General features: G+C 49.4%; 3 protein-coding genes across 8 annotated transcripts in view; 1 reads left to right on the forward strand and 2 right to left on the reverse strand.

The window, feature by feature from the left end:
• The window catches only part of CRLF1 (cytokine receptor-like factor 1), a gene marked incomplete at its 5' end in the record, with an annotated part of 5,358 nt that extends 4,287 nt beyond the window's left edge, over positions 1-1,071 (forward strand). The window contains 4 exons of the mRNA XM_012728927.1: positions 1-181; positions 292-334; positions 605-697; positions 785-1,071. Of these exons, the coding sequence (XP_012584381.1) occupies positions 1-181; positions 292-334; positions 605-697; positions 785-798 (331 nt within the window). The remainder of the gene's footprint in view (positions 182-291; positions 335-604; positions 698-784) is intronic.
• Positions 1,072-1,638: 567 nt separating this feature from the next.
• LOC101634179 (chromosome unknown open reading frame, human C19orf60) lies at positions 1,639-4,057 on the reverse strand. Its single transcript, XM_004688172.2, has 5 exons — positions 3,941-4,057; positions 3,774-3,856; positions 3,207-3,411; positions 2,400-2,479; positions 1,639-1,858 (listed from the first exon to the last, which is right to left on the reverse strand). The coding sequence occupies exons 1-5, from the start codon at positions 4,040-4,042 to the stop codon at positions 1,786-1,788; spliced, it is 543 nt and encodes a 180-aa protein (XP_004688229.1). The 5' UTR covers positions 4,043-4,057; the 3' UTR covers positions 1,639-1,785.
• A 3,210-nt stretch (positions 4,058-7,267) lies between these two features.
• Positions 7,268-17,286, reverse strand: LOC101632287 (ubiquitin-60S ribosomal protein L40). Of its 6 annotated transcripts, XM_012729159.1 has the most exons (8): positions 17,135-17,205; positions 14,578-14,699; positions 13,616-13,768; positions 11,948-11,994; positions 8,780-8,893; positions 8,492-8,578; positions 7,567-7,669; positions 7,268-7,453 (listed from the first exon to the last, which is right to left on the reverse strand). In XM_012729159.1, the coding sequence occupies exons 2-8, from the start codon at positions 14,676-14,678 to the stop codon at positions 7,360-7,362; spliced, it is 699 nt and encodes a 232-aa protein (XP_012584613.1). In that variant the 5' UTR covers positions 14,679-14,699; positions 17,135-17,205; the 3' UTR covers positions 7,268-7,359. The 6 variants fall into 6 exon arrangements, with proteins under 6 accessions (XP_012584613.1, XP_012584615.1, XP_012584614.1 ...); XM_012729161.1 differs by lacking the exons at positions 11,948-11,994; positions 13,616-13,768; positions 14,578-14,699; positions 17,135-17,205 and adding an exon at positions 9,789-9,874 and having other exon boundaries at positions 8,780-8,940; XM_012729160.1 differs by lacking the exons at positions 11,948-11,994; positions 13,616-13,768; positions 14,578-14,699; positions 17,135-17,205 and adding an exon at positions 9,760-9,861 and having other exon boundaries at positions 8,780-8,940.
• Positions 17,287-23,816: the final 6,530 nt, after the last annotated feature.

Below are 23,816 nucleotides of genomic sequence, written 5' to 3' on the forward strand. Positions count from 1 at the left end.
GGGCCCGGGCGGCGGGGCGTGCGAGCCGCGGGGCGGAGAGCCGAGCTCGGGGCCGGTGCGGCGCGAGCTCAAGCAGTTCCTGGGCTGGCTCAAGAAACACGCGTACTGCTCGAACCTTAGCTTCCGCCTCTACGACCAGTGGCGAGCCTGGATGCAGAAGTCACACAAGACCCGAAACCAGGTAGGAAGGAGGGGCCGGTGGGAAGGAAGTGAAGTGGGAGCTGGGAGGGAAATGGGCAGGGCAGGTAGGTCCGCAGCCCCCAGACACTGCGTCCTTCCTTCCAAGCACAGGACGAGGGGATCCTGCCCTCGGGCAGACGGGGCACGGCGAGAGGTAAGGGGGGCCCAAGTGGATGGCGGTAGGGAGACAAGGGCCCCTCCTGGTGGCCACAGGCTGCGGTCCCCTACCCTTAGCCTTGGAGCGCTAAGATAGAACTCTTGCTCTTTTATCAGCATTTACTTGACTCCTAACTGTATGCCTGGCTCTGTGATCTTTAGCTCCGTAAGAGCATCGACCCCCTGAAAATGTCTGATGAACATACCCTAGTTAGCATGTTTGAGCACCTACTGCATGCTGGCCTTGTGCCAAGTGCTTTACCTACAGGACACCTCATGATGGATATTCTTACTTCTCTGATGAAGAAACCAAGGCCCAGAGAAGGGCAGTGCCCTACCCAAGGTCATCCAGTTGAAAGTGGTGGGTGTGAGGCCTGAATAAGACCTTAGTTGCTGTTTCTGGCCCCTCCAAGGTCCCTGCATAAAATGGCTTCCTCTTTGCTTGCAGGTTCTGCCAGATAAACTCTAGGGGATAGAGCTGACCTCCTTGCAGCCTGGAGAACTGGAGGCCACACCCAGTTGAGAGCCACCTCTGTACCCTTGCCTCAGGGAGTGCATTCAGAGCTTCAAGGGCCACACAGCTCAGATCTCCATGTGTGCCCCAGTGGGTGTGTTGGGGATGGTAGTAGCTGAGCTGCCCGGAACCCCTGCCTGGGTTGTGGTAAAGAGAGGTCATTACTTCCCCCACCCTGGACACCTCCAGAGTCTTTTTAAATAAACAAGCTATTTAGGTGCCTTGATTGTGAAGGTGAGTTTGGGGTCTGAGTGGCCTGGTCTGGGTTGAGGACAATGGGCTTTTGGGGAGGCCTGAGGAATCCCAATGACTGTAGGGATGGAATCTTAGACTATCAAACTCTTTTTCTCCAGGATCTGAAATTGCTGATTTTTTTTTTAAGGTTTATTTTTATGCATACAAGAACTGGGGTACAGGCCAGAGGTGCAGGAGAGTGAGACAACTCACCAGAAACAGAGTGGGGAGCAGACAGGCAAATCTACCAAAATACACTGCTGAGGGGAGCAGCAGGTGGGTCAGGAGAGGTCTGCCACTCTACCTGGGTCACCCCCTCGCCAGGGATTGAACTCAGGCTTCGGAAGTGGATAGCTTCATAGTGTTGGCTTTAACCTATTGTGCCACCTAGGAGGGCCCTGAAATAGTTGATTCTTAACTCCTTGGAGAGTGTGAATCCAAACACCAGGCTTTCTACAATCTGAGGTGGGTATGAAATCATCCAGCTGCCATCCCTGCCCTGTGGGGGCCCATTCCTCACTAAGTACCCCAGAACACAGAGACAGTGGAGTGGCTATGGATAAAAGGTCCTTTATTGTGGGAGGTGCAGCACAGGTGAGGGTCAGCAGCACAGCAGGGTGCAACCCCCACCAGCAGGTGGTCAGGGCTGGGATGGACGCCATCCACCCCATTTCCCTCAGTACATCCCTTGGGAGCCACCATCACTCAGCAGATTCTGCATCAAACCTGAGATCCTGGAGGACCTCGCTGATCGCCTCCATGGTTTTAATTACCCTACAAGAACGGATGGGAACTATAAATAAAACCCAGATGGGGTGAATTAGTTGCCGCTGCGTAGCTTCAAGGGAGCTGTGGCAAGCTCTGGGCCCTCCTGCCCGCCGCCAACCTCCAGCCAACATCATCAGTCAGGAGGACCACTAGATGCCTGGGAGGAATGGGTCAGAGCGGGCAAAGAATGGTCATCCTGGAGTGGGGATATCATCTGGATGATGTGCTGTGTGACTGATTGGCAAATCTTGAGTGGGTGTGTACTTATGTGCTTTGGGAGCTAAGGGCAAGAATATGCAAGCATGTGCCTGTCTGGGCCAGACTCAGGAGCAGGATTGTGTGAGGTGCACAACTGGGTTCTGCAAGTGTACAGCCACTCAGTGTGAAAATTCAACACGTTCACTGGGGTAATATGTGCTGCATGGCTGGAAGCTACCAAATGACTTAGATGCCTGTCCACCCCGAGCTATGCGCAAGCCAGAGCATGGGTACCTATGGGTGCATGTGCAAATCTAGCTCAGCCAACCGGCTGGACATTAGTGCTCACTTGATCTTCAGCTGGTCCATCTGTATGGTGTCTTCCTGCTCAGTCAGCTCCGGTGTCCCCAGCAACTGCAGCAGGGCCACCTGGTGGGGGTGTGAATGCCATAGGCTACCCCCAGCCTTCAGGCTACCCCCAGCCTTCCCCAGTTCAGGAAGACTGGGGCATCAGGGGAGCGCACCAGGATCATGCTTTAGGAAAGGAGTCCACAGGATCTCCTTCAGACCCAGTCTGCAGGACTAGAGCATGATTTGGGTATAGAGTTGGAATAGGGGCAAAATCAGGGATCCGAGGAGGATGTAACTGGGCGTGGCCTCAAGGCTTCAGGAGGCGGGGCAAAACAATCTGAGCGTGAAATTCAAAAATTTAGAGACCAGGAATTGGAAGGGGGTGTGGCCAATAATCCCAGCGGTCATGGGCGTGGCCTCATGTGAATTTGTCCTGGATATAGTGTATCTCAGGGCATAGCCGAGAACCTAGGCGGGGATCTAGGGTTTCTCCCGAGGAGGTGTAGCGTCTACCATCAACAGATTAAGGACCCTACGGAGGCTTCAGGAAAAGGTAGATGGGGTAGGGCACTAAGGGGCCGGACTCTGGGCATCCAGCAATAGTGTGAGGGTTGGGATGGAGTGGGGAGGTTGGAGTGGGTGTCTCCTGAGGACAAGACCTGGAAAATGGGGGCGAGAGAAAGGGACTTCGAGTCTGGGATCCCCGGATAGGGAGGAGCCTCCAGCAAGGGGGCTCACAGTGGGCAGAGCAAGCCGTAGCCAGAGAGATCAGGAGGGACTAGCACATGGTAGGGGGAAATCTCACCGTGGCCAGACGTGTCTGCTCCAGTTGCTGAAGGCTGCGCACATGGCCGGCGAGAAGCGGCTGCGCTCGCGGCCCGGCAAATTCTGCCTCCACAGCCAGCACCTCCCGCGAGGCGGCAGCGAAGGTCTGGGTCACCTCGTGCACCGTATTCCGGTAGCGCGGAAAGTCGCAGGGCGGGCCGCTCTGCAGGTACTGGCGATGGCCTCTGCGGCAGGTGGGAGGGTGCTGAGGCCATGCCCCCTGGCGCTCAAGCCCTGCACCCGCATCGACCACCAGAAAGCCTGCCCCAGGAAGTGTCCCTGGGCCCCACAGCGTGGGGCTCTTAACTTCCACAGGGTAACAAGAGACAAACCCAGCACCACGGCGTTGGGTAATGGAGAAAAGCGATGCAGTGGGACGTCGGGTAGTGGGGATGAGCCATGGATCCCTGAGAGCAAAAAGGTCTCCAGATCCCTTGGCCATCCCTCGCCCCCCTCCGCCCCACCATACCGCCCCGGGCACGCCCACCCCCGAGCCGGCCAGGGGCTGGCTCTCGTTACTCCTGCCAGCCCCAGAAGCTGCACTCACTCCTCCAAGCGGCGGAAGGCCTGCGAACGTTCAGCCTGCAGTTGGTGGATGCGCTGCACCAGCGTCCGGATCGGGGCATCTTTCTACAGGGCAGGGCCGGGGCATGAAGCTGGCGCCCCGAACTGTACCTCCCACCCCGCGCCCTGTACAGCTCGTGCTTGGCTCACCCAAGGCCAAGTCGGCTCTTCGCGCTCCGAGACTCCGGGGGCTTCGGCAGCACTGGGCTCCGCTAGGACAGCCGGCTCAGCGGGAGCCTCGGCAGTGAACATGACTGTGCAGCAGAGTTCCGCCGGGGACTAAGTTGCTCCTCGGGCCGGCGCCCCCTATAGGCTTGGAGGTCTCCAGACACTAACCTGAGACCCGTGAAGAATGGAGCCAAGGCACCGTCCATCTACACCACTTGGGATGGTTCAGCACATCTTGTTTTCGTCGTCAATCTAATACAGCCAGGCTAGGTTTGTTTCTATACTCCTATTTCTCCTCCATCCTGACTCCGCTTAGTGTAAAACGTAAAGGTGATATTCACAAGGCATTAGGTTCTGACACTGGTAAACTTTTTCTAACTCCCCTAGATTTGCAGGCTGTCAACACCTCAGAATAAGTTGAAGCAGGAGGAACCTGTGGAAAGTCCCTGGGGTGGGAGTCTGGCACAGGGGTGAGGCTAGTAGAGCCTCATTTTAAATGCAGAGGAAGATTGTTGCTGGAAGATTTAACTAGTTTAAGCTTTTAGAAGTTTTCTCCCAAGTAGAGGCCAAAGGAAATTGAAGTTGCATTACACCTAACGGGATGAGTTATGGTGCCTGACACCCCAGCCTTTACCTGGTACAAGAGGCATCACTGTCCAGTCCTACAGTATCACCTATACCAAGACCCCATTGCTTGTTTGTTTTTAATGTTTATTTACTTAATGCATACAAGAACTGAGGTATAGGCCAGAGGTTGGTGGGGGGATTAAGAGGATTCACCGGTGTGAGGAGCAGAACAGGCTTATCAACTGAAATACACTGCTGAGGGGAGAAGCAGGCAAGACAGGTCTGCTGTGCCATATAGGTCACCTCCCTGGCCAGGGATCAAACTCATGCTTCATAGTGCTGTGCTTTACACCCTGCAGAGCCAGGGAGGTCCCCCACACTGCTTTAAGACAAAAGCAGCAACCAGGGCCAGCTCCTGGCACAACCCACACTTAATTTGTATGGAGATTTGAATTGTTACAATCACCAAGGCCTGTCACTCCCAGACTGGTTTCAAGTGGGGCCCTATGTTCAAAACTGAGGTGTCTTAAACTAGGTGGAGTGTTCCTTAATCTCTACATGTGAACACCAGGACCAGTGTGAATATTAATGAGCCTGACCTGGGCGTCCCTGGTGTGTCAGGGACTGACAGCAACCACAGGTTGTTGGGGTTCAGAACAGGCAGGGTCTTAAGGTGGGAGCAGCGTTGGCAAGTGGAGATTTCTAAAAGGGGGGAAAAAGGGGAGCGGGCGCGAGGAAGACAGGGGTATCAGAGTTGGGTGCAAATCTTCCTGTTCTGCTGTCAGCAGTTTGTTTTATATATTTCAAGCAAGCTGTGAGATAACATTAGCATATGAATTGGGCTGAGATCACAATCATCTCTATTCTGAGAACAGTTTGGGTTGTATTGACCTTCAGCTGAGATTATAACATTCTTAAAATCGATCTAATAAAATTAAGATAGGTACATAAATTCATAAAATTTAAGGCTAACATTATTATATTTATCACAGTGATGACTGGCTAAAATAAAGTCCCTTTAAACCTTAAATGCCACTTAATGATCTTCATTCTCATTGAAATATTTTAGAGGGTAAAGTAGTTGAGGGTTAGAGTGGAGGCTGGGCTGGAGATGTGAAAGAGTAGATAAAGTGAGGTCGCAGGCCAAGGAGAAGTTGTGAAAGAGGGTAAGGTAAAATGAAAGACTAGAGTGGCAGAGTTTTCTGGTAGATAAATCACTAAGGGAGATAGTTAAGATTCCTCATTTAAAGACTTAGCAATAAAAGAAAAATACCGGATGGTTTCGCTCATAGGAGTATAATGAACCAGGCGAGAAAATAAGAATGAAGAACAGCCTTATACCAGAGACATTTTGTGGGGGTGGAGTGGGCAATGGGATCAAAAATGGGGGTGGGGGCTGGGGGGAGAAGTGCACTGGACTTTGGTGATGGCACATGGGTGACTTGGTGATGCCCTGTAAGTCCACAGGGATTACAATTGAGATGAAAAAAAAAAATGTACAAAATGATATAAACTATTATTAAAAAAAAAGACTAAGTAATAAAAGCTTAAGTAAGAGAGTACAGTGATTTGGGAACTTATTTTCTAACATTCTAGTACTGCCTTGCCTTACAATATTGATTTTGCTATAATTGCTTTTATTTATCAGAATATAAATAATATATTATTATTATATTAAAATATATTAAAATAATGTAATATGATTTTTGCTTTCAAGAGGAATTTCCTGTCTTGGGGCAGCACTTGTTCACCTGAGCCAGACAGCACCTTATGAGGATAAGGCAATCTGGTTGCAAGCTGATGGTTGCTGAGAATATTTTATTACAAGAAAGGGAGGTCATAACATAAGTTAACGTGGAAATTCTGAATTTTCAGAGCATTTCCCCTCCGTCTGGAATTTGTCCGTTGACAGAAGTTGCATATAGCTTGTGTCACTGGTGACCTAAGGTTAAATCTCAGAGATATCACTGCTACAGCCTGAGTTCCATCCCTAACCAAGGAGCTTACTCACCCACTGTTCTCCTTAGCACTGTATTTCAGTATATCTGCCTGCTGTTGTTACCCACTATCTCTGGTAAATCTTCTCATCCCCTGCACCTCTGGCCTATACCCCAGCTCTTCTATACACACACAAAAAGAACTTAAATCAAGGGCCCTCCCTGGTGGCACAGTGGGTTAAAGCACAGCACTGAGAAGCTAAAGCCACTTCCGCATGAGTTCCATTCCTGCCTGCCCCAGAGGAGACCACATGGCGTGGCAGACCTCTCCTGACCCGCCCGCTGCTCCCCTCAGCAGTGTACTTCGTTGATCTGCCTGTTCTGCTCCCCACTCTGTCTCTGGTGAAGCCTCTCGCTGCCCCTGCACCTCTAGCCTGTATGCATAAATAAATAAATCTTTAAAAAAAAAAAAAGAACTTAAATCAAAACACTGAGCTGGTCTCACCAGTTCCTATACTAGGGAGTCTTTATTCCCATGTTATAAATGACAAGACTCAGACGGGCAAGGCCCACCAGGCCTTGTGGCTGAGGGCTAGGGCTGAATCCTGCTCTTCATTATGGTTATGACAGATTAACAGATTGAAGGAGCAGGGCCAACAGCTCATTTTATAACTGACAACCAAAACTCTCAAATGTCTGTAAGAATAGCAATAGTCCTGGGAGTGGGGTATGAGGATGACAATGATAAACAGCATACACAGTTCAGTCACCACCCTACTGGATAAATCAGACACCTGGACACCAGTTACTGCTTCAGTCAATGAAAGGGAAACTTTATTGAGGCCCGAGCCATGGGACTTGGGCAGAAGGATGCCTTGCAGGCAGAGAGGAAGGGTCTTATTTGACCTTCTTCTTGGGGCGCAGGTTGTTGGTGTGGCCACACTTCTTCTTGCGGCAGTTGACAGCGCGGGGGTGCAGGCGAGCATAACACCTGTACAGGGATTAAGGGATTGGTGAGGGCCCCCTTCCCACCTCTAAGCTTTTCTACCAGATCACCTGGTTGCAGCTGTATTTCTAACCATCCCTTCTGGTTTGAGTACATACTTGCGGCAGATCATCTTGTCGCAGTTGTATTTCTGGGCCAGCTGGCGAAGAGAGGGCTCAATGATGCCACCCCGAAGGCGCAGTACCAAGTGCAGGGTAGACTCTGCAGGAAATGAAGGTTGGAGAGAAAGACTGAGCCGTGGTGCCCCAAGTATAAATCAGAGCACTTCATGTGCCAAGGGGGTAAGTCTGAACCAGAACCCCTTTGGAGTTCTGCATGTAGACAGACAAATCAGACCCAAAGAACTTCATCACTTCCCACCAGTCCTGGCCGGAGGTTGATGGTGGGGGGGAAAAGTCTCTCAGGCGAACATATGCCAAAGAATATTTCTGAGTCTCCTGATGAGACTTCTGATGCTAGACAAAACAGTTAAATCTTGTTGCTGCAATAAATGGCACTGATTTCCTTTACAATAGTTAAAACTTTTGATCAAGACCCAAGTCTTATTTGGGAGAAAAAAAAAAAAGATGAATGAGAACACAAAACCAACCATTTGGAGATGACACTTTCCAGTGGTAAAAAAATTTATGAAGCAAGACTCTCAACCCATCTCACCCTCACTAAGAACATCTTCCCTAGGCCTCTCTGGTGGTGCAGGGTTAAAGACAGTGCTATCAGCTATCACCCACCACTGCAGTGCAAGTTCCATCCCCTGCCAGCCAGGGAGCTAACCCCTATCCCACATGACACAGCAGACTTCTCCTGACCTCCCCTCAACAGTGTACTTCAGTAAATCTGCCTCTTCTGCTTCCCACTGTCTCTGGTGAATCTTCTCACCCCCACCCCTGCACTTCTGGCCTACACCCTAGCTCTTGTATGTATAAATAAACAAATCTTTAAAACGGCTTTCCTTGTGCGTCCAGTAGCTAGCAGTGCTCCTCCCCAGAGCCTAGGCCCCCTAGGGCCCTGGTCAGCCTCCCATACCTTTCTGAATATTGTAGTCTGAGAGAGTGCGTCCATCTTCCAGCTGTTTGCCAGCAAAAATCAGACGCTGCTGGTCAGGTGGGATGCCTAGAAAGAGGAAATGTTACATTATGGAGTTGCTATGTGACTATCAAAAGAGAAAAAAAAAATAAAGATCAGTTGCCAGTCATCACAGAGGAAGTACTATCAAGCAAATTGTACTAATCCAGCAACCAAGTGTGGGGTGTGGGCAGAGGCAGAGAGAGGGAACCCTGTTGCATAGGCCTCTACAGGCCTATAGATACTCACCCTCCTTGTCTTGGATTTTGGCTTTGACATTCTCAATGGTGTCACTGGGCTCAACCTCAAGGGTGATGGTTTTGCCTGTCAGGGTCTTCACAAAGATCTGCATTTCGGCGACTGCTGATGAGGAAGTGGTGGAATGGTGGTAAAGCAGTAGTTCTGAATGGCTGGTAGGGAGAGTGATGTTAGCCCTGGCCCTGACTGTCAGCCTTCAAATCCAGTGCCCATTGCCTTCCATACCCTGCCACATAACTCCATTGTATATGGCAGACCCCTGTGGCAAGAAGGTGTCCAAGGGCACATGATTACGCTCCTCAGATTGGTCAAACTCCGTAGATGGAACAATAAATGTGGCCAAGGCATCATCCTCTCTCCCCTCTTGCCAGCCCCTGGTCACATGGCTCCACATAATGCCCTTCCTGCCGCCTGGAATTAGCCATACCAACACATACTCTCCACTCAACAGCCCCTCGCCTCTGCTCCACTCCAAACTGGACACCCAACATTCTATCTTGCTTTTGGTACTCCCGAATTCGCCAGACCGTGCTTCAAGTCCCAACCTTTAAGCAGTATCTGCAAACCACGTGCTAGGCCCTCATTTATACGTAACACTCCAATTCCCAATTAGGGAAAAAGGGGGCGGCGGAGGAGGGCCTGTGAGATGGAAGCAACTACTGCTTTCTCCTTCGAGGATGGAAGCTGGGAAAGATTCGGCCCCAAGGTTTTGTACTCCCTCTGATTTGGAGTAAAAGCCGCACGTCCAAGGCCCTCCCCCACTAACTCGGCTCTACTCGCGGGAGCCCTGTTCCAAACCTTCGCGAAACGCTCAGGCTGGCGGCACAACCTGGCCGCTCTCCCGAATCCCGAGTCGCCTTCAGGGCCCAATCGGGGGTCAGAACCGAGCCCTACGCGCCTCGTGCGAACGAGCTCACGACCGCCCTCTTCACTGCCCGGACCCCCACAGTCCCCACCAGTCCCTTGCCCACCGTGAACCCGCAAAGGCGCCGCCACCGACCCGCTCAGCCGCCTCGTTGTAGAGAAAGAGGGCGGCGGAACCGGAAACCTCCAATTCGCTGCCGGGAGCGCTTGCGCACGAGGCACGCTGCGTGCCTGCGTCACAGTCCGTCAGGCCCCGCCCTCGGCCACACCCACGTCACGTTGGTTGCTGGCGGTCAGAGCCACGGTCTACCAGTCCCTTCCGGGTGCGGGCTCCTCCCACCCACTCAAGTAAAGGATCGCCGCACCTTTCCCCACCTGGCTTGGCCACCTCCTGCCTTCGAGTCAGGCATTCGGAGTACTTGTGGTTCGGGTAAAGGAAACTGGCGCTGAAGCAAGGTCTCTAAACGGAGGAACCCCAAGGGCGCAGGACGTGAGGCCCAGGGCGGGAGAGGGGTGCAGAGACCCCACCGAGTCGGTCACTTGGCAACTCCATGACCACAGTGCACTCGGAGACTGCACTGGGGCAGCGGGGAGCGGGGATCAGGGAGCGCTGGAGGGGCTGCTGCTAGCTCGGGAAGGTGGGCTGGGACCTGGATCTGTTCCGGATACAGGACCAAAACTCGTGGATGGTTAAAAGTGCAGGGCACTGGACCTAGAGGTGAGAGCTAAGAAATTACTCCTGGGCTTGGTAGTGTGCGGGTTCCAGAACAGAAGGGAGACACTGCTAGGTGTACCCTTCCCTTTTTAGTAACAGAGTCTTTATTGATAACTTCCCAACAGCATCTGTAAACATCAGGTACAAAAATACTCCATTAAACTGTTTTCCAAGGTGGCTTGCCTTGAGCCACAGAGACCCTGGGACAGGCCAGCTGGGCCCTCAGCATGCACACCTCTGGTCAGAGAAACAGATTTCAACAAGGCTTAGGGCTGAGTGAATGCCAGCCCCATCCTGGGCCTTCTATAGCTGTCTAAGAAATCTTGACATGGGATTACAGAAAAGTATTCAATACTTTTGTTTTAGGAAGGTGCAGGATAAAGAACCAGAATTAGTGGATGCCAAGGGTGGGCTGAAGGGACCTTGGATATGATAGTACTTGTCTACCTAAAGGTCCTGACAAGGGAGCAGGGACAGGCGACATCTGGCTCTGGTCTCGGAGAACCTTCAAGTCTTTTTCAGAGCAGATCTCAGGCCCACTCTAGAAAAGCTCCCTGTGGCCCACTGACTGATGGGGCTGCTTACTCCTGGGACAGGTAGAGGGTCTGCAGAAGAGCTCTCAGTCGAGATGTGGGGAAGAAAGGCCCCCAGGAATGCCATGCCCCTGGTAGAAGCCTTGTCCCCCAGAAGCCCCATATGACAGAACAGGGTGGTAGAGTGGATGATGACAAGGCAAGGTTCCCTACTGCCCTCAGGGCACCAGGGACTAGGGCTACTCGCCCGGCATCTCCTCATCATCTGTCTGGCTGCGGCCATTGATTGCAGGGGAGCTGGGCTGGGGGTGAGACAGATCCTCGAAGCCAGGGCTGAGGGAAGGCGACACGGTGTCAGGGCTGGTGTCGCAAGAGCCGGTGCTCTGTTCTGAGGTGGCAATGGTGGTTGTGGTGCTAGGTGGGATGGGGTCTTCATCCTCATCCTCCAGGAGGGACGCCTCTGGTATATCTGGGGAAGGAGGTCCCAGGGTTGGCCTTCCTGAGGCTTGTGACACAGCACCACCCACCCCATAGGCAAGATGGCTCATTTTACAGAAGAGGAAACTAAGGCCCAACCAGGTAGGAGGCCTATCTGGGAGATGAGAACCAGGGTTTTCTGGGTCAGGATGAGCCTGCACCTGGCTGTGTCTGGCCCCTCATCTGCCCTTACCCCAATTTCCTGCTCTATAAACTGCACTGACTACAGCATCAGTCACCTTCATGTGTGTGATTATCAGCAGTTCTGGGGTGGGGAGCTGCTGGCCCAGTCAGGAGATGGGCTAAAGTTGGGCATGGGAAGCTCAGTGCTTCCTCTGACAAGTTGGTGCCCCACTGGCCCTCAGTTTTCCTGTGTGAAACAGCCCTACAGCATGGTGGTTGTGGGTACTAGCCTCATAAGAATATGTAGCACTCAACTGGGGCAAGAGTTGTCCTCATCTCCCCAAGCAATCTCCTCCAGGGAAGGGACTCTGTCCAAGGTTGTTGAGGACCAGATTAGTATCCTTCCCACCAATGGCATTGCCCCAGGTCTCTCTGGGTGACACTTACGGCTGAAGGCCTCCGGATGCTGCCTGGCCAGCTTCCCTTTCAGCGTCCTACAGAAGAAGGGAAAAAACACAGGGCTAACCCTGCCAAGCTAGTGAATAGGTTGTGCCTGGTGCAGGCCAGGGCCTTGCGGTCAGCTCCAGGTGGACACCAGGAACCTCCACCTTATTGCTCCTCACATTCTGCTCCTGGGCTGGAGGGGACAGAGCTCAGTCTTGTGTACCTACCACCCCAAAGTGGGTGTCGAGTACCCAGCATACATGCAGCTTCCATATATCCTGGGCACTGGGCCTGTGCTCTGGTTGGGCCCACTTGGGAGGCCCTTCGTCCATCTTACCCTCCTCTGCCAGAACAACCTTCTGGAAACTTCTTGTCCCTTCCTTAGCCAGGCCCCCCAGAAACAGCACCATTGTTGAGTTAATAAGACTTTCCCAGGAACAAATAAACACCCATCTCCATCCTGGATGGTACACATAAAAGATGCCAATCATTCGCATCCTAGCTCCCCACCATTGCATCACACCTGGGAGAGCAGCCCAGTGAGACCCGCCAGGAAAAATGTGCTGTTTTAAAGGATTCACTGGCCCATCTGTGGCTTCTGCACTGCCTGCTTAAGGATACATTTCCCCTATTCTCTGATACCTGTTTACCCAGTTATCCCCAGAAAAGGGAGCGGTACAATGGGCCTGTGGGGCTGGCAGTTTCAGGTTGTGGTTCTAATTTGGCAGCAGCGGTGATGCAGGCTCTTGGCATGGTCTGGCATGTTCTATGTGCCAGGAGACTAGGAAGTTTCCCCCTATCCTCACCAGCTTGGGAAAGACTTAGAAAACCCAGCAAGTTCATCTGCCATTTGAAAGAAGACCTGAGGTTGGGGAACAAGGGCTCAGGAAGCTATCCTTTTCTTGTCTGCTCTTGCCTGCCTTTCCCATTATTACTACATTGCAGTTTTGGAAAGAAAAAAAAATTAAGAAACTTCAAGATTTTAGGCCCTCTCTGATGGCACAATGGGTTGAAGCACAGCACTATGAGGCTAGCTGCAGCTGTTTTAACTCAAGTTCCATCTCCAGGCAGGGAGGTGACCTACATCGTGCAGCAGACCTCTCCTGTCTCCCCCGATGATCCCCTCAGCAGTACACTTCATCGATCTGCCTGTTCTGCTCCCCACTCTGTCTCTAGTGAATCCTGACTGCCCCTGTGCCTCTGGCCTGTACCCCAGTTCTGTATGCATAAATAAAATTTATATGCATACAGAACTGGGGTACAGGCCAGAGATGCGGAGCATGAGAGGATTCAACAGAGACAGAGTGGGGAGCAAAACAGGCAGATCAACGAAGTACACTGCTGAGGGGAGCAGCGGGCAGGTCAGGAGAGGTCTGCCATGCCATGTGGTCACCTCCGGGGCAGGCGGGAATCGAACTCATGTGGACGTGGCTTTCGCTTCTTAGTGCTGTGCTTTAACTGGCTGCACCACCAGGGAGGGCCTAAATAAATAAACCTTAAAAAAAAAAATTCAATATTTTTATCCCAAAGTATAGAGCTTATCAGATACTAAGCACAGGATAAAGCCTTACCACACTCTTCTGTGTGGCACATGGTGGGGGTGAGGGACTATCAAGAGGAAAGAATATGGGGCCCAGGGCGGTGGCAGAGACTGAAGGACTGCATACCCACCTGATCCTACGGAAAATGCTGTCCAGGTCCCGCTTCATCTCCACTAGGGTTCTTGTATGGTGCAGGAAACGTTCACTCATCTGCTGCAGGCGAGCACTTGACAAGTTGTTGAAGTTCAGCAACATTTCATTGGTCTTCTCAAAGCGATCTAGCCTGGCAGCAGGGAGAGGGCACAGGTTCCTTTGCTTGGTCTCCAGGATCTGCCAATTGCTTATATTAGGCCTTTTCCTCCTCTACAATATTTGTATGTGCAGCTCTCTTTTCCTGCAGTGCTCTCCCTGCTATTTGAGCCACCTGGAAAACTCCTATTCAACCTTCAAAACCCTATTCTTACAGGGTCCTTGTGTATACCCTTACTCCCCTCCCTCAAGCAGATTCTGACTTCACTGGCCAGGGACATCTGCATCTAGTTGTCTTCCCTTAGTCTGGAAGTTCTCAGGGGCCAAGTCTGAGTCAGACCTAGAGATTGAAGAGAAAGATAGGTATTGCTGAGATCCATACATACTGAGTGTGAGGCTATCAGAGCTGCTCTGTGATATAAATGCAGCCTTTGCATTAAAGAAACATGCTTCTACTCCAAGACTGTGCTGACCCTGTTCCTATAAGGCAGGCCAGAATGAAGGTAAGCTACAGAAGTCATGGTGCTAAGCCCCAAGGACACTTCGCACTTGGCCTGAATGAAGAGACCAGCTCCCTTAAATCTCTATCTCCCCTTCCCAGCCACCCAACTTTTCTTACCCAGGCCTTGGCATAGGAAGGAACAGCTGCTGCTACCACCAAGCCATAGCTGCACAATCATCCAGGAGCCCTACTTCCTATGCCAAGGCTTTGCCTCTGAACCAGGCAGGAATTCACGCTGGAGACAGCAGGCTGATACACTGTCTTCATTTTATCACCAGGATGGGCAGGGGAACAATGCTGGCCAATGAGTGAATTCCTTCCCACACCTAGTCACCACTCACATATTCTTCTGGGCCAGGATGATGGCATTGACATCGTCCACATTCACCATGCTTAGGATGCGGCTGCAAAAGACCCTCGAGGCCGTGTCCGGGGGGTCCATCTCTTCTTCCTCCTCCGCTGTCTGAAACAGAGGCCACCAGAAGAATTTTTGGTTCCACCAGGCACTGGAGAGATGAGGTAGAGAGGAGGGGTGGGAATCCCATGGGTCACCTGACCTAACTCAGTCATACCCTTTGAGACTTGGCTCTATGATCTAAGGAATTCAGGGTGTTGACAGAACTGCAGAAGGCCACCTCAGATTCCCATCACCACTCTCATATCTATGGTCTCCACTCTCCATGTACACAAGATTAAGGGCACCTACCCCCAACACAGATCTGCCAGCCTCCTCCCACACTCCTGCCTTAGCCCCATTCCCACCACAGGGCTTTTGCATCTGCTATGCCCACGTGGGACATGCATGGCTGCCCCGTTGAATCATCACCGGAGTCACTATCATATCTCTCTCTGTGTCTCATGGTCTTAGGTATTTATTCCTATTCTACTCTTATCACTTCACCTTATTTCAACTACTTCATGGACTCATCTCTTCCAGAAATTACTTTAGCTATTAATAGATTGTTTGCTTGTTATAGCTTCAACAGGTATTCTGAGCAGAGGCATATGTCTTCCTCACTCTGCAGAAGCCAGCCTAGACCCTGGCTCACAGCAAGGGATGGCCAGAACTTAGTTTGGCAGAAGCACAGAATCTTTCAAACTCAACTTTGGCACTGTACTTTCATTAGCAAGTTAAAGCCAAGAATCTCAGGCACTCTTGGCCAACCACGACACAGATAGCACTGCAGCTCCTAGCTTCCCTGGCACATAGATAACCATTAAGGCAGGTGGTGGTTGTAGGTGGAGGTGGGGTGGCTTGAGGGCTTCCTAGACCATGACAGGAAGGGCCAAAGCTTCAGCACTGACCCTCCTGGGTACATTCAGGAAAAACTCAGGATCTTAAGGAAGCTCGGTTCTGGATGCACTTGTGATAGTTACAATTCACTACAAAATCAAGAAGGATTATAAGAGTTCATTAAATCCACCTTCCTTATTGAGCACCTACTCTATGCTAAAGAAGGCACCAACCTCACACACTGGGAATCGTTTCTATGAAAAAAATGGAGGCTCAGTAACTGACTATCGTAACACAGCTAGTATAACTGAGTCACAAATGCCCTTGGTCCCCAAGATCCACAAAGGTGCGAAGTGAATGACAGGACAGCTGCTTCTTAGAACAACTGATTTTTGCTAGACTTCTGATTTTTTTCCCGGGGAGGAAAAAAAATACTGATTTTTTTTCTTCCACGAAATTGCCTTATTTACAAACATGACTAATATTTCACCCCAGAAAACACCAAAAAGGCTGAATTAGTCCGGTGGCTTTAGTCCTGTCGTGCCTTTTAGAAATTTGCCACACCTGGTAAAGTCCCCCCCCCATAAACTATATTGAGTTTCTGTTCTGTGCAAGATAAGGGGCGCCCACCGTGTCCACATTTCCAAAGCATGACCAACTAGAAAGGACACTTGGCTGACAGGGCAGTCATGTGTTAGGAACCCAGAGAGAGTTCAAATCATAGGATGTGAGCTTTTGAGAAAGTTAATGCTTCAAGGTGGGGTTCTTTCCTGCCGCTGGATCACAGATGTGAGGGACTTAAGCGAAAACAGGTGCACACACTCTCTCTCTTTCTCTCTCTCTCTCTCTCTCTCTATTAGGAAGCCTTCCCTGATGACAGTCCAGTTCACATGCAGGATGGAAATGATCCAGCAACAGCAAGGTCCTAAATATATTAAAGGGGTAAACACGGAGAGGCAGGTTGTGTAACCTTGGGAGAGTAACATCACCTCTCTGCGTCAGCTTTCTAATGCAGAAAACAGAAATTACGAGGACCTCCCTGTCTGTGGGGCTGAAACCAACAGTGATGAGGGGATGGGCTGAGTAAGCTGTTTCTCCAAAGAAGAGTGTGAGAAATTCCTGACAGGGCCCAGGAACCAGCTTTTAACGAGGGCCTCCTAGGTGCTTACAAGTTTTGAGCAAACAAGTTAACCAATTCATTTAATCCCTAATCACCCTAAAGGGTCAACCACAGCTCTCATGAGTGGGCTCCGCTGCCCAAGGTCACACGGAGAGCCGCAGCGATGCTCCACACGGGTAATTTCACTGAACTTGATTTCGCCCAAGTTAGGTAGAATCCCCGAGTGGATCCGGAATCGCGATTCCCTCATGCCCCACCCCTGCAAAACGGGGAGACTAAGGACCACGTAGGGCAACGCCCAGACTCCACCGTACTGCCTGAACTTAAGTGGCCCTAACTCCCAGTCCCCAGTTCCGAATCTGGATGCGGATCCCGCCCGCGGCTCTGCCCGCATGTCCACTGCGCAGACGGGGAAACTGAGGTCTGTGCGCAGGAGGAGTGCCCTGACATGGCCAGCAGCACGCCCCAACCCGACGTCCCGGCCCCCGTCGCCGCGATCCCACCCATCAGTCGGTCTCAGCGGCGGCGGCAGCGGCGGCGGCACCTGCACATCTGGCGACCTGGCTCGCGCTTCCGGGATGGCGTCTGCGCCGCCGCGACGTCACTACGCACTATGCAAGCAGGCGCGCGTGACAGCGACGTGCCGAGGGCCAAAGGAGTGCGTGGAGGCGTGGCAGGAAGGGGCGGGACTCAGACGCAGCTCTTATTAGCGTGTGCGTCACAACAGGGAGCCAACCAAGCAGTCTTTCTTGCGCCTCCTTACTTCCCGAAGCCGGAATTTCTTGAAGCCCGGAAGTGGGTAGAGGGGGAGGCAACGCATTTTATGGTTTTATGGTTAAGACTGAAGTTGCGTTCTTGTAGCAAAAATCCCATCAAAATGTTTATGTATTTATCGTAATGCATCATCAGGAGAAATGGGATATTAATGTGTCTCATATTGGTGATGTTGAACTTAATTGCTAGCTTAAGGCAGTGAATGCCAGTTGCCAAGCCACTGTTTTCCCTTTGCAATTAATAAGTACTTAATGGGAGTGATATGGCGTTGTGTTTGTTTTGACATTCATTTACAATACTATATGTGATTTAGGGGAATAGATCCACACCTCCTCAGGTGTATGTCATCACACTATACCCACCACCTATTTTGTTTTTAAGCATATTTTCATCCACTAGCTTTAGCATCTATGGTTCTTGTTAGCAACATTTATTACTACAGCGTTTGCATAATGGTGATTTTGTTATTACTAATTGAAATTTTCCTAGAACCAAGGTTTTGATGCAGTTATGGCCAAGTCCAAGAACCAACCCACCATTCTCCAATTATGTATGTATTCAAGTATTTATATCATCATAAACTTAACTATTTACTCTGTGGGTTATAATTAAGTTATCTTTATATATTTTCCTGCTGCCCCTTAAGTTAGCTACTGTGCCTTTTACTATATCTTCTTTTCAGTGCTGTCATGCCCTGCATAACTGCTGATGTGCAAATGAACTGTTTATGTGATGGTGGTCCTTAAAGATAAACTGAGTAGGGTATACCATCTAGGTTTATATAATTATACTTTATGACAGTTACACAATGGTGAAGTCATAGAATGATGCATTTCTCAAAATGTATCCCTGTTGTTAAGTGGCACATGACCATATTTCCTTACTTTTAGAACCACGAGATCTTCCAAAGTAAAGAGTAGCTACTTTTCCAATGAGCTTGGTTCCTTTTATTGAAGAATGGTATTTAGAAACCAAGCTGTGGGTGCTGGGTGTGTTCATTGCTACTGGGGTGTCACTATTCTAGAGTTTCTCAGCAGTTGGAATTAGGAACTACATGTATATCCACTAACACATGTACAGATCTATATTCGTTTCATAGTTTATATGGAAATTATAGTTTATATATACATGAGAAACATACAAATATAAGAATGCATTTTTTTGGACAGATTCTGCTTACAAAAGCACAGGTAGATACCAGTGCCCTGCAGACAGCAGCCCAGGGCTCACACCAGTCCTTCTTCCTTCTCAAGGGTAGATGGGGTTCTCTATCTAGAGCTTTTTTTTTTTTTTTTTAAGATTTATTTATTTGTGCATACAGAACTGGGCTACAGGCCAGAGGCTCAGGGGCAGCGAGAGGCTTTACCAGAGACAGAGTAGGGAGCAAAACAGGCAGATCAACGAAGTACACTGCGAGGGGAGCAGCGGGCAGGTCAGGAGAGGTCTGCCACGCCATGTGGTCACCTCCGGGGCAGGCGGGAATCGAACTCATGCGGAAGTGGCTTTAGCTTCTCAGTGCTGTGCTTTAACCCGCTGCGCCACCAGGGAGGGCCTATCTAGAGCTTTTATGGAGGACTGACCACCTTTAGGGGCTTGGGTACCTTTGGGAACCTGTACTGTAGTCACATCCTTGGCCTCAGTTTGAACCTTCTTTGTTGGCCAGGTGAGCCTGAGACCCCTAGCAGTGCGCAATGCCCTAAGTTTGGGGTGAATGATGTAGGCAAGTTGATTGACTTGCAGCTATGGTCCTTTGGGATGTTAGTTTAGACCTTCTTGGGCTTTACAAGGGCCCTAATACCCTCAGCACTGCACTCATGGCCTTATCATTGTTGATCTGTATTTCTTCATGTCCTTCTTGTTGGGTTTCTTGGTAAAGCACATGTTCCTTAGGAACTTGGGGTCCACTCCATTAAGAGATTCATGTCTTTGTGATCATACCTTTCTGGTTTCTTGATACCATTTCTGTGCCATTTTCAGGATCAACTGTGCACAATGTGTTTCTTGGACTTGACCATAACCACATCAAAACCTGTGGCTCCCCAGGTGCCCCCTTGAACTGGAAGAGAAAGAACTGAATATGCTTTTATTTAAAGACTTATCTGTTTATGCATATAAGAACAAGGGCTCAGGCCAGAGGTATTGGGGTGAACGGACTCACCAGAGACAGAGTGGGGAACAGAACAGACTGACTGACTAAAACATACTGCTGAGGGGAGCAGCAGGAGAGGTCTGCTGTGCCATGTGGGTCAGTTCCTTGGCTGGAGAGTGAACTCATCCTGCTGTGGTTGGGGATAGCTTCATAGTGCTGAGACTTAATCCCTTGCATCACCAGCTAGTGCTTAAAAAAAAATTCATTTTTATTTATTTATGGGATGTAGGCCAGAGGTGCAGAGGGAGTGAGGTGAGAGGATTCACCAGAGACAGAGTGGGGAGCAAAACAGATGGATCTACTGAACTACACTGCTAAAGGGAGCAATGGGCGAGACAGGAGAGGTCTGCTGTACTATACATGGGTCAGTTTCCTGGCTTCTGAATGGAACTTGGGCCACTTCAGTGAAGTCACTGAGACTTAACCCCTCAGTCACTAGGGAGGCCCCCCAAAATGTACTTTTAAGTGAGATAACACAAGTTAAACAGGGAAAGTAGGAATTGCTCAATAAATATTAGCAAATTTCATTAGTTATGGAATTTTGTGATGTGTGCAGGTTATATATTGTATATAACTGTGAGTCAGGTTCACAGAATGAGCCTTTTAAGGTTAAAAGAATTTGGGAAATATACACATGTCATCTGGCATAAGGAAGATTGAGAGCCCTGGAACTGGATATATCTAAGTGCTAATTTCCAGTTCTGTTACATGCTAGCTGGATGGCATTGGGCAAGTGACTTAACTATATGCTATCAGGCAGGTGAAATCATTACAGGCCTAGGCATGCTGTAAGCCCTCAGTAAACTATAGGTAAAATTATAACTCCCGTACTTTTACCTTCATTTACTGAAAATCTAATGGGAGCCTGGATTTTTACATATTTAATTCAACTAACAATTTTAAAAATTGCTAAGTGAACCTTCCAGCCAATCCCTCTGGTCATTGTCAATATTCTAGGGATCTAGAGAGTCCTCAGCTTTGGCAGATGAAGGGAGAGACTCTGACACAGACACTCCCAGTGCCAAAGGGAATGATCCAGGGCTAGAGTGGGGAGGAGCTTAAGGTTAAAGGAATCTAAAGAGTAGTGGATGACTCATTTGGGGTGCAAAAAAAAGACTGCAAGGAAGTGGGTTCATTTGGATAAAGTTTTAAGATTGGATTGGGAGTATTCTAGGTGCTGACAATCTGAGCTGACAATCTGAGCTAGACAGGATGGTAGATAAGCACAAGATGGTGGATTTGATCCTTGTAAGAAATGGGGAGTTCAGTGAACCAGACAGCAGCCAGTGCTGATAGGGAGGAGCGGGGTTGGGTGCTGGGAAAAGTGGAACTTTTCCATCTGTTAAAAAATAGGGTTAGGAGGCAGCACTGCAAGTTAGCCACAGCCGCTTCAGTACACGTTGGATCCCTGATCCTAGAGGTGATCCACGCGCAGCAGACTTCTCCTGACCCGCCCGCTGCTCCCCTCAGCAGTGTACGTAGTTGGTCTGCCTGTTTTTTCCCCACTCCCTCTCTGGTGAATCCTCTCACTGCCCCTGCACCTCTGGCCTGTATGCATGCATGCATGAATGAATAAATAAACCTTAAAAAAAAAAGTGGAACATTTCTGTCTGTAAACTGTAGCAGAAGGGTCCTAGGTTGGAGAAACCAAGGGCTCTGCAGAGTCCAGAAAACATTTATAAAGATCTTGGAAGATATGGAGGAATGCATACTGATGACAAAAGGAAGCTACCAGCCCCAGATATTTTGTGTACTGTAGAGAGACAGATAATAAAATATTTCCTTTAGTTGTGTGTTTCAGGGAGAGGGTGAGAATCCATGAGAATGCTCTGTGATAGGAAAATTGGGGGAGAGTGAGTTTTAGGACTGGAAGCCTTTATCTCCCACTTTTTTCAGTTTTATTTTCATGCAGCACTCATCACAGCTGCAATTAGATACTATGTGCATCACTGTTGTGCAGTATTAGCTCCTGGCTGGAAGGAAAGCTCAACTGGGAGAGAGCTGGCACTTGAAACTGTTTCTGTTTCCCATCTAAAAAGCATGTATCAATTCCAAAAGGTGGTTAACAAAAAGTGGGAAAAAGGACCTAGAGTTAGTGAGGCAAAGAAAAACACTTGAGAAGTCATATTTAAATCCAAATAGATCTATAATTATATTAAATGTAAATAGACCAATATCCTAGTTAAAAGACAAAGATGGGCAGACTGGATCAAAACGCAAAAGCTGATTCTATATGCACAAGACCAGAAGGTTTGACATGAGGGTATAAAAATATAAAAGGGTGGAAAAGGAGGGAATATTTAAAACAATAACCAAAAGGAAAAGGGTGTGTGTTGTTAATATCAAAGTCCAGACTGAGGTAAGAAGCATGGTGATAAAGAGGGCCATGTCATAACAATAAAAGTTCATTTCAGAGCCCTCCCTAGTGGTACAGGGGTTAAAGTCTCATTGCTATCAATCTATGGCCAGCCACTATGGCCTGAGTTCGATCCCCAGCCAGGGAGCTGACCCACATGGCACACCAGACCTCTGCTGTCTTATCTGCTGCTCTCCTGAGTGGTGTATTTAGTAGATCTGCCTGTTATACTCCCCAATCTGTCTCTGGTAAATCCTCTCAACCTCCTCACCTCTGGCCTATGACCCCGTTCTTGTATGCATAAATAAATAAATCTTTTTTTTTTCAAAGCAATGTACAAAAACAAAAAGTTTATTTCACTTGAAAAACATGACAGTTGTAATTCATGTAGCTGATGATGTGACCCTGAATTATCAGAGTATTTGTCTCAGAAGGCTGAGATGAATATTAAAGACATGATACAAAGAACACACACCTGTGATACCTCAGGGTCAGTCATTGTTATGATTGTTGTCATTATTAATTTATATTTATTTTAGTTGTTTACTTATTTCATTAGAATTGCTGTTTACTACTGTTCCTTGGTCCCTATCACAGAGGTGGGGCTGGATGGGCAAGTGCTACTGCCTTGCAGATAAAAACCCCTGGGATTCAGAGATGGGCAGAAAATAGTGCAATCTGTCAGAACTGTGAGGGTTCTGACAGAGGGTTTATTTGGTGTCCCTTCCCAGGTATTTTTTTCCATTATCCTGCTGCCCCACATCTACTCATTAGCTAGCCTGCTTGCTTGCCTTCCAGAGGTTTCCTTGAGTCCCCTGCCTGTTGTGCCAGGGACTGTTCAGATCACTGGGCAATAGAAACAACAGACCCATTCCTGACTTTGGGGACCTTCTAGCTTAGCAGGTAAAGCAGAAAGGTAAGTCAAGTGATGGCACAAATACAAGTAAATGAATTAAAAAATACAGGTTCAGGGCACCTGATCTTGCCAGAGAAGACTTCCTGTAGGATGTAACCTGGGAATTTGGATCTATCTAGTCAGCTACCTCCAAAAGCCAGTGCCCTACCCACCCACTCATTCAAATATTATTACCTCTTCAGTGTTAGCTACTTCCAAAAGTCAGTGCCGTACCCAACACCTCATTCAATTATTAATTAATTTATTGAACTTCCATAGGTGTTATGCATCATTCAAGAATATCACCATGACAAAACAGGCCCCTTTTATGGGAGGGAACAAAGTGGGAGGAAGGGTACAGAAGATGAAAGAATGAAAAAGACCTTTGGGGATAATCCCAGGGGGTAACCCTAGGAAGTACAATACTTCCCTCCTTCAAAATAAGGTCCATAACAACCCTTCTAATCGAGGCTGCCACCTTCTTGAGGGCCATGGGCACCTTATCACACTCTAACAGAAGGTGCAAGAAGGAGGCTCTGTCAGCCTGGGCACTCACCTAGCCACTATTGAGCTTTTCCAAGTATGCACCTGGCAACCTTTCGGGTATTAGACAGAACCCGCGGGGACAGGGGCTTTCTGTGCTCTTGGACTTGACGTTCTTCCTGAAACTAGAGCTTTAGTGGGATTATCCCGTACTCCAAGATACCCTGACTGTTCAGTCTGGGTTCCCTTAAAAAATATCTAAGTACTAAGCTTCCCAAGGTGGGTGGGCGCAGATGAGTGTACTCATTCTCATTTCGCAGATTAGCTGAAGTTAGCTGAGACTGGAGATATAAATTGCGCCAGCCGGCACCCGCATTGTACTGCGTACAGTCTCTGATCCAAAGCTTCAAATCCGCCCCAGCCGGGAGAGACTGCGGCTCCTTTAAGAAAGCCCCGCGGATACAAGCAGGAAGGGGGTGGTGCCTGCGTCTCAGACGGACGCGTGACCAGGCCAATGGAAGGTTTCTTTGCGGCGGCGGCTGCCAATGGAAGAGGCGGGGGCGGGGCCG

The sequence above is a fragment of the Condylura cristata genome, unplaced genomic scaffold (genome assembly GCF_000260355.1).
Source record: "Condylura cristata isolate star-nosed mole 26May11 unplaced genomic scaffold, ConCri1.0 scaffold00024, whole genome shotgun sequence".
In the NCBI taxonomy this organism is placed as follows: Eukaryota; Metazoa; Chordata; class Mammalia; order Eulipotyphla; family Talpidae; genus Condylura; species Condylura cristata.